This window comes from Tetrao urogallus (assembly GCF_951394365.1).
Source record: "Tetrao urogallus genome assembly, chromosome: 1".
Taxonomy (NCBI): Eukaryota; Metazoa; Chordata; class Aves; order Galliformes; family Phasianidae; genus Tetrao; species Tetrao urogallus.
In genome coordinates, this window is record NC_136813.1 from 160,794,785 (window position 1) to 160,807,072 (window position 12,288).

The 12,288-nt window shown below is 39.8% G+C and overlaps 1 protein-coding gene across 1 annotated transcript; it reads right to left on the reverse strand.

Annotated features, from left to right (window-relative positions):
• Positions 1-398: 398 nt before the first annotated feature.
• On the reverse strand, positions 399-9,377 carry RXYLT1 (ribitol xylosyltransferase 1; the record flags this gene model as incomplete). The annotated part of the gene is made up of 6 exons (XM_079549831.1): positions 399-816; positions 1,721-1,891; positions 3,913-4,227; positions 7,189-7,291; positions 8,716-8,892; positions 9,233-9,377. 6 exons carry the CDS (start codon positions 9,375-9,377, stop codon positions 399-401), a joined length of 1,329 nt encoding a protein of 442 aa, XP_079405957.1.
• Between the last annotated feature and the right edge of the window lie 2,911 nt (positions 9,378-12,288).

A 12,288-nucleotide genomic window follows, 5' to 3' on the forward strand; every position in this document is an offset into this window, starting at 1 on the left:
TTTTTTTTTAGGTCTCATAACACATTCTGAACAATACAGCTTTCCCTTCCTGTTCTTCAGAAACAACTGCTGTTCTCATGCCGCATTTTAGCAAGCTCACATGCTCAAAGATGGTTTCCTTAAAAAAAATTACCACATCACACATCAACATGGAACTTACAAAACAGTCATAAAATTGTTGTTATCCTTACAGACTACCATCCCTCTAAATCAACATCTTCTCTGAAAATTGTCACTGATGGAAGGCCAAACATAGCTCTTGGTTAAGCTAGCCCAAATCTGTTGACTTCAAACAGAATGCACCCACCTTTTGGGATTTTTTTTTTTGTATAAAAGCTTCCTCAGAAGGTTAATGAAATTGAGCTTTCAATCTATTCTAGATTTTCAACATGGAACATTTATCCTTTATCACTGGGCAGAAATGAATTTTCCAAAGTATTAATGAATTTCTGTCTCATCCACGCTTTGAAGTTTTGATACCATTCTATAAGTTTTTTTCTTCTTTGAATTTTTTCTTGTAAGCTCATTTTTTTTTCTTTCTCTAAAACAGCAGGAAGCTCTTTCCAGTTTTTAATAAAGATAAACGGAGCCCCCATGGTTTTTAATAACTGTAATGGAGCACTGTGGTACATTGATGAATTTCTGCAATCACCAAGTGTCATTACATCTTCTATAACAGGCACAGATCCATATGAACAAGCTTCATAAATTCTGTAACATTCTGTATTTATTCCCACTGGGCATAACGTCAGATCACTCTGCAGCAAGGCATCTTGATAGTTTTTGAAACTTTCATTTGTTTCCTGAGGCTGCCACCTAGGAACATAAAGAGGTTGAAGATTAACAACTTCCCCACATGCATTACAATGAGAAGCAGAGATATGCTTTAATATCAATTGCTTAGAGAACTGAAAACGTGGATGTAAAAAAAAAAAAGCTTTTAATCTTCACTATACTTAAGCTTTATTGATAATACCACTGTTAAAACCAGATTACAACACTTTTTAGATACGGTCCTTTTAGTAGCATACAGAAGTATGAGGGGCTAATTCAAACTCCCTGTTCAATATTTTGCACGACTCAGATGACGCATGTGTCTACTTATTCCACATCTGAGTTCAGAAAGAGACTGCCCAATGAATTTTTTTTCACCTGAAATCCTACAAATTAGTGAAGGCTTACTCTTTACATCCCTCTGCTCTAGAACGTACAGCAATCCAGTGACCCTGTTAGTATGCCTGGAGTGTCTCAGAATGTCTGTGAGATAAGAGTTATGCCACAGACAGTGTTCACCTCCTGAGGCTCTTCATCAGGGTAGCAGAGGTCTTGCTAAGCACTGCTCTGCCTACTATCAATCATTTCACTATTGTTCAGATTAAACTCACCCCTGAATATGGGGATAAATGGCACTATGGAATAAAATGCCACTACCTTTTTCTTATGGAAAGATTAAGACACACAAGATTGAAGACAAGTATTTCTTCTTCCATTATAATCAAATGTATATAAGAAAAAAAAAAAATATGATGCCTCTACATGCAGGATACATACATTTCTAACTGAAATATTATTAAACCTTACACAAAGAATTCTAGCAATGTTCTCTTTAATCATGACTTTTACCTTTATTTGTTCTATTTTTTAACATTCAAGAAAGGACTGGTATTAATAAAGCAGGCAAAAATTCAGGGTATTTTCAAGAAGCGAATCAGTGTCTTACTGTTCTCTGGCTGCAATCCAGCAAAGCTTATCAAGCCCATCCTGCTTCAGAATTTCCATCAGGGTTTCTCTAGAAGAATTCTTGTAAACTGTTCCTAAAAAATTACAGAGATACGACCTTGGATCGTGTAGCATTGACCAGCTGGGCTCTACAACTGGAAAATTTCTGTAGCTGTAAAGAGAATGTACACATTACACAATGATATGCTTTATGCTGAAAGAAAATACATTTTGCACCATGTTCACTGTAGCATATTCTAAGATTTAAACCATTTTTCTTTTTCAAACCAATCAATATCTGTAGCTATAAGCAAGCCAGTACAAGTTTTCTCCTAAAAGTTGGTCTTTATTCCCTTTGTCCTGACCACTCCCTTCTGGAATGTCTCACAAGACTTCTGTCCTGTTTTGACACCACAGAAAGTATGCATGCACGCTACAAATATCCCTTAGAAACACACACTTCCAAAAGCAGCTGTTCTCTATTTTACTTCGCAATGATTTAATTCTCATTAATACATCGGTTGTCCAAAAATAATGCCTCCTCGTACTCCAATGGAAACTACTAACAACGAGCAAAATAACACTTTGATAGAACAAATTCTCAGCCAAGAAACAGTATTTTTCAATATAGGCATCATTAGCTGTGCATTTTCACCAGTGATGAACAAAAGCCTGCCTGCCATCACATAAATATCTGCATGGCCATCCATAAACTGACTTGTCTTTCACGCCAGTGTTGCCACTGCTGAAATGCAGCACCCACTGCCTCAGCATGCTCACATCCACTGGTCGGTCTCCAGAAACATTCAACAAGCATCAGTGAATGTCAGTGGGTGCTATTATTTCCACATGGAGGAATTCAAGGCCATACCTTTGCTCTATATGCACTGCCACGTCAGAGTGCCCCTCTGCTGCCATCTGTCGTACAGCAACAACATGGAACAGGATATTGGTGGGAAGGTTCAGCCTCTACTGCTGTACCACCTCTGACAGCATGGGCCAACATAATAAAACAGGAGACATAACTTTCAGAGCAGTCCTCATAATTTGGAATATCTGCGCTCACCTTCCTCACCTTCCCAGATTTGGATGAAGCAGCCCTTTCCAAATTCTTCTCCAACGTGATGAACATTAATTCATCTACTCTCACAAAACCAATTTTTTCCCCATGCCAAATATTTTTACAGCATTCTATTTATCTTTCTTTTCCTTCTTCCCTTGGAAAATCTGGACCATTTACATGCCTTTAACAACAAGTTTTCTAACTGGCTGCAAAGCTCCATCCTGACACCTGATCTCTCTTTCTACATTCAGCTTCACAGCGCACGTTACTACTCTGTTGTTTCTTTCTGTTTTGTCACCTTAATCTTGACATCTCAAAACTCAACTTCTTTTTGCTCATGAACTCCCAATATCATCAATTCTCTGAAGCTGTCAAGAATCCAATACTTCAGTGGCACCATGTATAATGCTACATATAATCTGCAGACTGACTCCAACTCCATACAGGATGCTAAATTCAAGTGCAACACAAGCTATGAAAATAATCCTGAGTTCTTCTGTTCATGATACATAGCTAAAACACTATGAACTTTGTTAATAAGGATTAAGGTAGAAAACAAATGCATTTAACTGAACCAAACACATACCTATTTCACATAAACAGCCTGAGCACTATGCAGAACAAAGTCTTGTGAGTAAGCAGTTAAGCCAGCTTGTTCTAAAGTGATGCTGGAATATACTAATTCCAAAGGAGAGGCGTATAATTCATTTTTGAGAGCCAAAATAGGGGTTAAAAAAAAAAAAAAGTATCACCAATAGTACCCCATTCCTGTCCTGAACAGACTGCAGTTGGAACCTCATTACATTAATACCTTTTAAATCCTTGTGTACATATTACATCAACAGTTATGATAAATTTCAAGAGAAAACCTACTGAAGAAAAATAAACAGAAAACTCCACTAAGCACAAACTGATTTTTTTTAGAAGCTAAACCCTGTACTTTTTTTCTGTTATTATTTTAATTGATAGATGTAATTTTGAAGACTCCAACGCATCACGTAGAAAATCATTAATAGGACCATGTTCTACTGTACTCATTTCGGCTATCAGCAGTAATATTCCAATTCTATTTCCAGCCCTCATATAGAACAATTAGGTTTCAAATGTAAACCTGTGTCTACAGCACTTACGTGGCTACTCCTAAAGGCCACTGGAAAATATCTTCTTCATTTACCAGTGCATAGTCGTACGTCACAAAGAGCAGATTTACAAATCCTCCGTGCCTTTTCAGGTATGGCTGAATCCATTCGTTGTTGCACTGCTCATTCCCAAGCAGCACAACTGCTACATGCTGTATCTTGCGAGTCTGAAGCAACGTTTGTGCATAATGCAACCACTGAGTGGCGTAAGCGATCTTTGCTTTTTCTCTTCCATTCAGAACTAGCACGACATTCTCAGCTTCAACTGAGAAGTAGCCAGGAACTACAGATGGACCAGTGATGAAGCTGTGAAAACCAAAATACGAAGAGTAAACACCCTTAAGGCAAATTATTGACCTTGATCTTCTAAGCATCCTCGCTGCAAGCCAGAGGCATTTTTCTTCAGTAAAGTAAATGCATACACCTATGTGAGTGCAACCACTTGTGCTGTTAATATCTATAGTTATAACAAGGAATATAACCACTTTCAGCTTTATTTTGGAGAAAAATAAAAAAAGATTTAGACTTAAATGGAAATACAGTATTTTGCCAATAAACCAGAAGTGCCATTGTGTTTGAACAAAATGTAGGCAAATCAACTTAAAAAAAAAAAAACAACCAAACACACACACACACACACACACACACACACACACACACAGGACACATGCTTTGATGATCATTAAAAGTCAAGCTTTTTATTAATTCCAGTAATAACCAATGAATAATGCATTAGAACAACAAGAGGAAAAACTTGTAAAAGCTTACTAAAACAGATGTCTTAATAAGGGACAGCTGGCTGGCCTGGTGTTTGTTTTGCCCTGAAATTTTGGTTATGTTAAAGTAAGCCCAGTAACCAGACTGCATCATCTGATACTCAGTAGAATCCCTAAGGTAAGAGATATGTATCTAAAGATAAACTCATGCTGCTTGTGTGACCCTGGTCAAACCACAGGCTTTGATACAGGCCAGGTTGCACAAAAGTTTTAGGTATGAATTAGATCTATCACAATATATTGAATATTGGAATTGCAGCCATGTAGCAAAATCATTACATCAGCAGTCATTAACAAGCATGGGAAGTGCAAGTACATAAGCAGCCCTTTATGAACTGCCACGAAGCAAACCAGTGTTTGCCAGCTCCTGCTCTTCCATCACCTGCTTTGTTAACAGTGTTGACTGATCTCAAAGGATTAGTGATTACACACCATGGGAAGGAGTGGAGGGGAAAAAAGGCTCGGTGTTCAGTTTTTTCCCCTCAGAAATCAATTTAGTATTAGTGTTCCAGGTTGAAAAACAATACTGCATTACTACAATTTTTTTAAGTACAATTTAATTTAGAATAAACATCAGTTTTAATGAATTGGGAATAAGCATGTGGTATAACTCACAGAATACTGAGACTAGCAGTTTCAATTCAAGCACACTTAGTGAGAAGAAAATTCACAGCAAAGCTGTACAGACTTCATCACTGAAGATACCCGAAACAGGCTGACCTTTGGTAAGTATACTCTAAACCTGAATTATGCTGCCATGCTGCTCGTTCAGTGCCTTATTTTGGAGCCAAGAAAACTCATGATTAGGAATTAAGTCTGTTAAAAGATTTAATGTAAAGCAGGCCAAGACAAAATCTAAAGTTAAACATACAGTGAGAAAAGACTTCATAGGGCACAAGAACAGTGACAACCTCATCACTGATATTTATAAGAGAACACCCTGAGCATCAGAATGCCTAATACAGAAAATAGGATATGCAGGTGATAACTTTGTGAAAAGAGACCGGGGGGAAAAGAGTTTTATCTGCAGACAGTGTTGTGAGGCTACCACTTGTACAGGAGTAACATGAGGTACAGCTGGGGAGGGAAGGATGGAAGGAAACATGAATTTCAGCAGCACGACATTGTGCTGGAGGGAGAAAACCAAGAAAACACCGTACTTCAGTAATAAAAACATAGTACTAAGATTGTACTATTAACTACCAATCAGAATACAACAGTGGTTAGGAAACATAAAGGAAGTTACAGAAGCTGCAAATTCACTATTCACATAGATTATATCAATACCTTATCAGACCGATATGTGGAGTTTGCATTTTGGACTCAGTAAACAACTCACTTCCAATGAAGTCTTTGTTTTTCCTTACTAGTCTGAAAACTTCTACAAAAAGACAGTATTTTAGATCTGGTTTTCCAGACCTAGTTGCAAAGGTAACAGCCGCTCTGTAGCAGCAATATAATTAGGTTAAATATTTTAACAGAGGAAAAGATGCCAAATAGGTCCATGATTGGTGAAGGCTTTTAAATATATAAAGAACAAATATATGAAAAAATCCATAATAAAGGGAAGTACAGAACTAGTGGGACCACTTAATGGCAACGGTTTGAAAAACATACTGAGAGGTAACAAAGTCACAGCAGAGAACATTTCCATATCTACCTCATTCTCTGAAGAGGAAATGGAAATCAAAACACATTAAGCATGATATCAAGTGAAGTGAAGAAGTGCTAAATAATACAAAATATGCTTGACTACAGTCTTAAAATGTGCACAGTCACAGATCAAAATTCAAAACAAGCAGTGCTTCAAGTGTCAAATTCCTTTATAAATAATTTTTTTCTTTGCTTATCAAGTGGTTAACCAAAATGCTGAGTCTGGCAGGTTGTTTTTGTTAAAAATAGAAAGAAGTTCCTGTTAATGAATGAGCAGATGAAGTCCATTTTCCCTAAATACAACAGAAATAAAATGGCACAAGACATTTTCTTGCCTCACATCTCTTTCAGTCAACTCCCAAACTCAAGCCTCAGTTTTAACACATTTCCCAGGGCTGGTTCCCTCGACTGGTGAGGTCTCTTTGCTGCCATCTTTCTCAGCATTGGGAGTCTTTTCATACTTTACAAAACAGTTGATGGAATTGCTTCATAGCTTTCGAATTTTTTTATGGTGATGTGTTTAGGCTGTTCTTATGTTTATATTTTATTAAGTATTTTTAGCTGTTTTTATTAAGTATGTTTTTCCAAATGTGACTGTTTCTTGTGATCAAAAGAGTATCAAAAGAGTATCAAAAGAGTATCAAAAGAAATATTGTGTGCATATTCCTCAGTTATCCATACACCACGAAATTAAAGTACTTCCAACTTGTATTAAAATAATTCCAACTTTGATGGACAAAATTATGTACCTCTGAATCTTACCATGCTCTTTAACAAACTCTGCACTGGAAAGCAAAAATCAGTGAGCAGGAGGCTTGTTAATTTAGGCAGCTAGTACCTGAAATGTGTTTTTCCTGCTTTTTGGCTTCCTTCCCTCCACTGCGCAGTCACATCAGCTGGCTCAAGATGCCCTCCAAAAATATGCTGCCATAGGTAAAGGCCTACATAAAAGATGAAGATATGATGCTAATTTGAATGCATATCTCTACATCACCAGCAAGAAAAAAAGAAGGAAAAAAAATAATGTAGTTTTAGAAAATAAAAAAGAGTAAGTACCTACTCAGAAAAGAAATACGAAAATTTCTATGGACACTGCACCCCCAAATTCTCTAAGACTTGCAATTAGTTAATATAACTTTTTTACACATCAGGCATTTGAAAAGATTCTTCTGCTTACTAAATGAAAATATACCACATTAGCGTTTCTGTTAACATCTCTTTCTGGCACCCCTAACACTTAAAAACACTTAAAAAACACGTATTAATCAGTACTCCAAGCACAAGCATATTTCTCTTAAGCTTCTGCGAAATACCCAAATTTTATGACAGAATGTATCACCATGTAATACACTGTGTGCCCTGTGCTAAGTAAAAGTTTTAACTAAAGCTGGAAATTCTACATTTCTAAAGAAACTTTAAAAATAACAGAGGGCTACAAAAGTGATCCAAGGGATGGCACAAGTTCTATAGGGACAGGCTGAGAGAGCTGGGGCTGTTCAGCCTGGATAAGAGAAGGCTTCGAGGTGACCTGATAGCAGCCTTTCAGTATCTAAAGGAGAGCTATAGGAAAGAAGGGGACAGACTCTTCAGCAGCGTCTGGTAACAGGACAATGGGAAATGGTTTCAAACTTAAAGAGGGGAGATTTAGGTTGGATGTAAGGAAAAAGTATTTTACAGTGAGGGTGGTGAGGCACTGGAATGGGTTGTCCAGGGAGGTGGTAGATGCCTCTTCCCTAGAGACATTCAAGGTCAGGCTGGATAGGGTTCTGAGCAACCTGATCTAGCTGTGGGTGTTCACTGCAAGGAAGTTGGCCTAGATTGCCTTCAAAGGTCCCTTCCAATTCTGAGGATTCTATGATTTCTATAAGAAAAATGAAATGTCAACAGTAGCCAAAGTCCAATTACAGAGAGGCAACTCAACGTCTTCTTCACCAGAACAATTTCCCAATTCATCAATGGTTGCAGCAGTACACAAAATGGTCTATTTCTCACTGCACAATACTTTAGTTCATTAAGGGTAAACATGACAAAAACCCTGCTTTAATCAAATAAGACGCCTATCCTCTGTTGCACTGTAAGTTTTGCGCACAGTGTGATCCTGTTTCTTGGCCATTTGTACTACTCTTCTTTGACAGATGTGAAAAGCAACCCTGAATAGAACTGATACAAGTAATAGTTTTATATTGGTATAACACTGAATAACTACCACTTCCTTAATGCTTCTCATTTACAGATATACACACATTTCAATATTTCAATCATACGTATAATATTTGTACGTATATAACATTCATTTATTGAAAAGCAGAGGAAAGTGTTCTACCAGAGAAGTTGTGATGAATAATTTTTCATTATATCTGCTCACCAATCGCTGCTTTTCCCCAGATCTGTACTCTGAGCCTGGTTTGTTCTAGCTGAGACCTTGCATTTTGTACCAGCTTAAGAATATTTTCGTATCTCTGCTGAGCCGCAACCTGTTCGCTTCTCTCATCAGCTTCCCACGGGTTCCACTCTTCATTTCCCAAAGGAACGTGATCGATACCTGGGATACCCAAACACACAACTTACACAAAACCCTCTCCTTAGACGTTTACGAAGCGTACACCCGTCGCGGTCGGTACCCCAAGCCCGCATCTCGTCACGCCCCGCCCCAGCCACAACGGCGGCGGGAAGATGGCGGCCGCCAGCGCGGGCGGGCGGGCAGCGGTGGGGTGTAGGCACGGGGGGCTCCTCGGCCCCGCTCTCCCCTCAGGGGCCGCCCCCGCGCCCCTGCTCGTCATCCCGCAACGGGGACGCTGCGGGGCGGACGCTGCCGCTCGCCCGCGACGAGGCCTCTCCGGCGCGGGCCGCCTTTCCCCGGCGCGGTCTGCCGCCGCTCTCACCTCGCGGGCCGCGGCGGTCCCTGTGCGGCGGGCGGGAGGCGGCCGGGCGGCGGGGTCGGAGGAAGACGGTGTAGGCCGCGTACAGGGAGAAGAGGCCGTAAGCGACGAGCAGGGCGGAACAGAGCCGCTTGCGAGCGCCCCGCATGCCGCCCGGCGGGGAGAGCGCCGTGAGGCGGCGGCGGGAGGGGCTGCAGCCGCGGCCCGGCGCTGTGCGCGTCCCCGCGTACCGGGGTTAATGACGGCGCAGGGCGCGATGAAGGGCAACCGTGAGGGTTTTATCTCATAGAAAGCTGTAGGCTGACTCAGTTGAATCGTTTTACATAGGAAGTTGAGCCACCAGTCTTTACTAAAGCTAGATGTTACAATTCCTGGGAAGCAACCGGCAGCCTGTTTTCTAATGCCACGACCCTAACAACAGTTGAAGTCCAGTGACCTTCATCCACCCTGAGCACAGAGAGGGTTTGCAACAGTACAGATCATAACATGACGCACAACCCCACAACCTGTTCTGGCTCTTTTTGATTGATTCCTTTTAAAAATATATATATAATAATAAAATAAAATAAAATAAAATAAAATAAAATAAAATAAAATAAAATAAAAATACCCTTTCGAGCACTAAAATTTGCTCTTACACAGACTGAAAATTTTTAGAAGAGGCCTCTGCTTGCTCCAAACCAAATGGTACCTGGTTGCCTTAGCAGGCTTTGGGAGATGCCAAATCTCAGATCTAACTTAGTCATCTACATACGTTCCCAGAACTGGAAACGTATCCTGGTGGCCAACAGTGATAGCAGTGATACCTTTATTCTGGGTAACCTTTCTGGTGGTCTACATTAGCTTGACTTATCATTTTTTTCCAGCCCAGTTCCTAATCCTGAATGTAGCTGTGCTTTTTATCCCAGCCAATTCAAACCTTCCTAATACACTTATCAGTGCTAACAGAACTCTGTTGCAGAAGTGAAGTTCCTTTTGGGAGTCATGACCACTTCATCTTGGCTACAGTGATTTATAGTTTAATGGGAGAAGTGTGCCAGATAAAAGCTTTCAGAATAATGACTGGGTTTTATTCTTGGTTTTTTAGCTTATTGCTGTGTGAATGCACAGTGAAGTGCTATATTCTCAAACTTTGAGAAGAACAGAGATGTGATATCTATAGAGATTGATATCATACCATTTTCAGCTCTAACTGTAGCCTGTTTTCTAGACTGTGTCGGTAACTAGGTTCACATACTGAGCTGCAAAAAAATATAGGAAATCAATGTGCAAAGAGTTTACTATTTAATTTAAAACAATGCAGTAATAGAAACTGTAAAAAATAATTAGAAAATTCTCTCTTCTTCCCACACAGATTCAGCTAACTTCCTATGCAGGGGAGAGGCTTTAAAAAAAAAGTCAAGAAGGACTAAATCTAAGAAACAAGTGTGACTTAAAAACATGTAATATTAAGAATACATGAAGAGAGGGATAGAATTAACAGAATGTCTAATAAGTAAGGATCTTAGAGTAGGAGCTTTGTCTAGGGACTATATGGTAAGACTAACAGGAAGGTAAAACTGGAAAAAGTCATCTTAACCATGGGGATTCCTCGAAATCATGAGAAACCATGCAGTAAATGCCAAAGTCAGGGAATGCCTGTACTTCCTACGCAGTGTCTGTGGCAGCCTACAAAGGCCTACTAACTTTCTAGTACTCTGTAACAAACTAGATATGTTTTTGAAGACCTAAAGCCCACCAAATGTTGAGAAGAGAGGAGGAGAGCACCACTAACGTCCTAGACCTTTGCACAAAGCAAATACTTGAATCTACTAGGTGATGCTAAGAGGTAGGCTCACCTCTTCTACACAGCAGGACGTAAGGCATGAGACATGGAAGAATCCTAACCCAACACAAAAAAAAAAAATTGCGTTTTTAGAAGAAGTGTAAAGTGCATTCAACAAATGCCCTTTCTATTCAAGAATTGATTTCAACAAGTGAAAGTTAGCCTGGCGTTTTAAAATTATTATTATGAATGTGGCTGGAAGTCAAAACATTCTGATAAGCAGCTGTAGAAGCAAGCTTTTTGTTTCTGTGAAAAATATATTTTTTTCTGTGAGGAAAAAATTAAGATTCTTTCTGCTATTTGCTTTTTAATGCTCATGACTCCTACAATAAATTATTCTCTAGTCTCCTTTACACCCTTCACCCTTGATATCAATGAGAAGTTGTAGAAAACTGTGTTGGTCAGTATGTAATGTGGACAGAGCTGAGCAAGGTTTTGGGCACAGCTGGGAATGAAAGAAAGGGTCTAACTGACCTCATCAGAACAGAGAATCAGAATGGCTTGGGTTGGAAGGGACCCCAAGGATCAACAAGTCCTTCCACCCTGCCACCGACAGGACCACCAACCTCCAGATCTGGTACTAGACCAGGCTGCCCAGGGCCCCATCCCAACTGCTCTTGAACACCTCCAGGGACAGAGCATCCACAAACTCTCTGTGCAGCCTGTGCCAGCACCTCATCACTCTCTCTGTGAAGATATCCAAACTAAACCTTCCCTCTTTGAGCTTGAAACCATTCTCCCTTGTTCTATCACTATCTACCCGAGTAATATGAAATGAGTAATGTGGAACGAATACATTTGTTGTCAGTAACTTTCTACAAAGCTTTTCTGGGTATAATTACTGCTCTATTAGTCTTGTTTTCATCAATTAAGAAGCCTGTAGGTGTCTTAGTGCCATCTGCAGAATGTAGGAGGCAGCTGCTATTGCAAGTTCTTTTCTGCAAAAGCTCAAATCTGCTAAGCTGCTTTGTACAAGTCTGAAAGAAAGGGAAAAGTCTGCAGGAGGCAATTAAAGAAACATAGATGGAAAGAGGCCTTCATTCTAGCTGGAGATCACAGCACCTGTTCCGAGGCTTTTCACAGATTCTCCTCTGGATAGAACTCTTGTGGAGAGAGAATTGAGAGGCCCTGTTGCTCATTAATGGAAACAGTGCTGTCTGTGCTTCGTGTGAGAGCACCCTAATATCATCCTTCAGGCAGAAGCAGATTGGGGTCTTTTTTACCTGGCTGAACT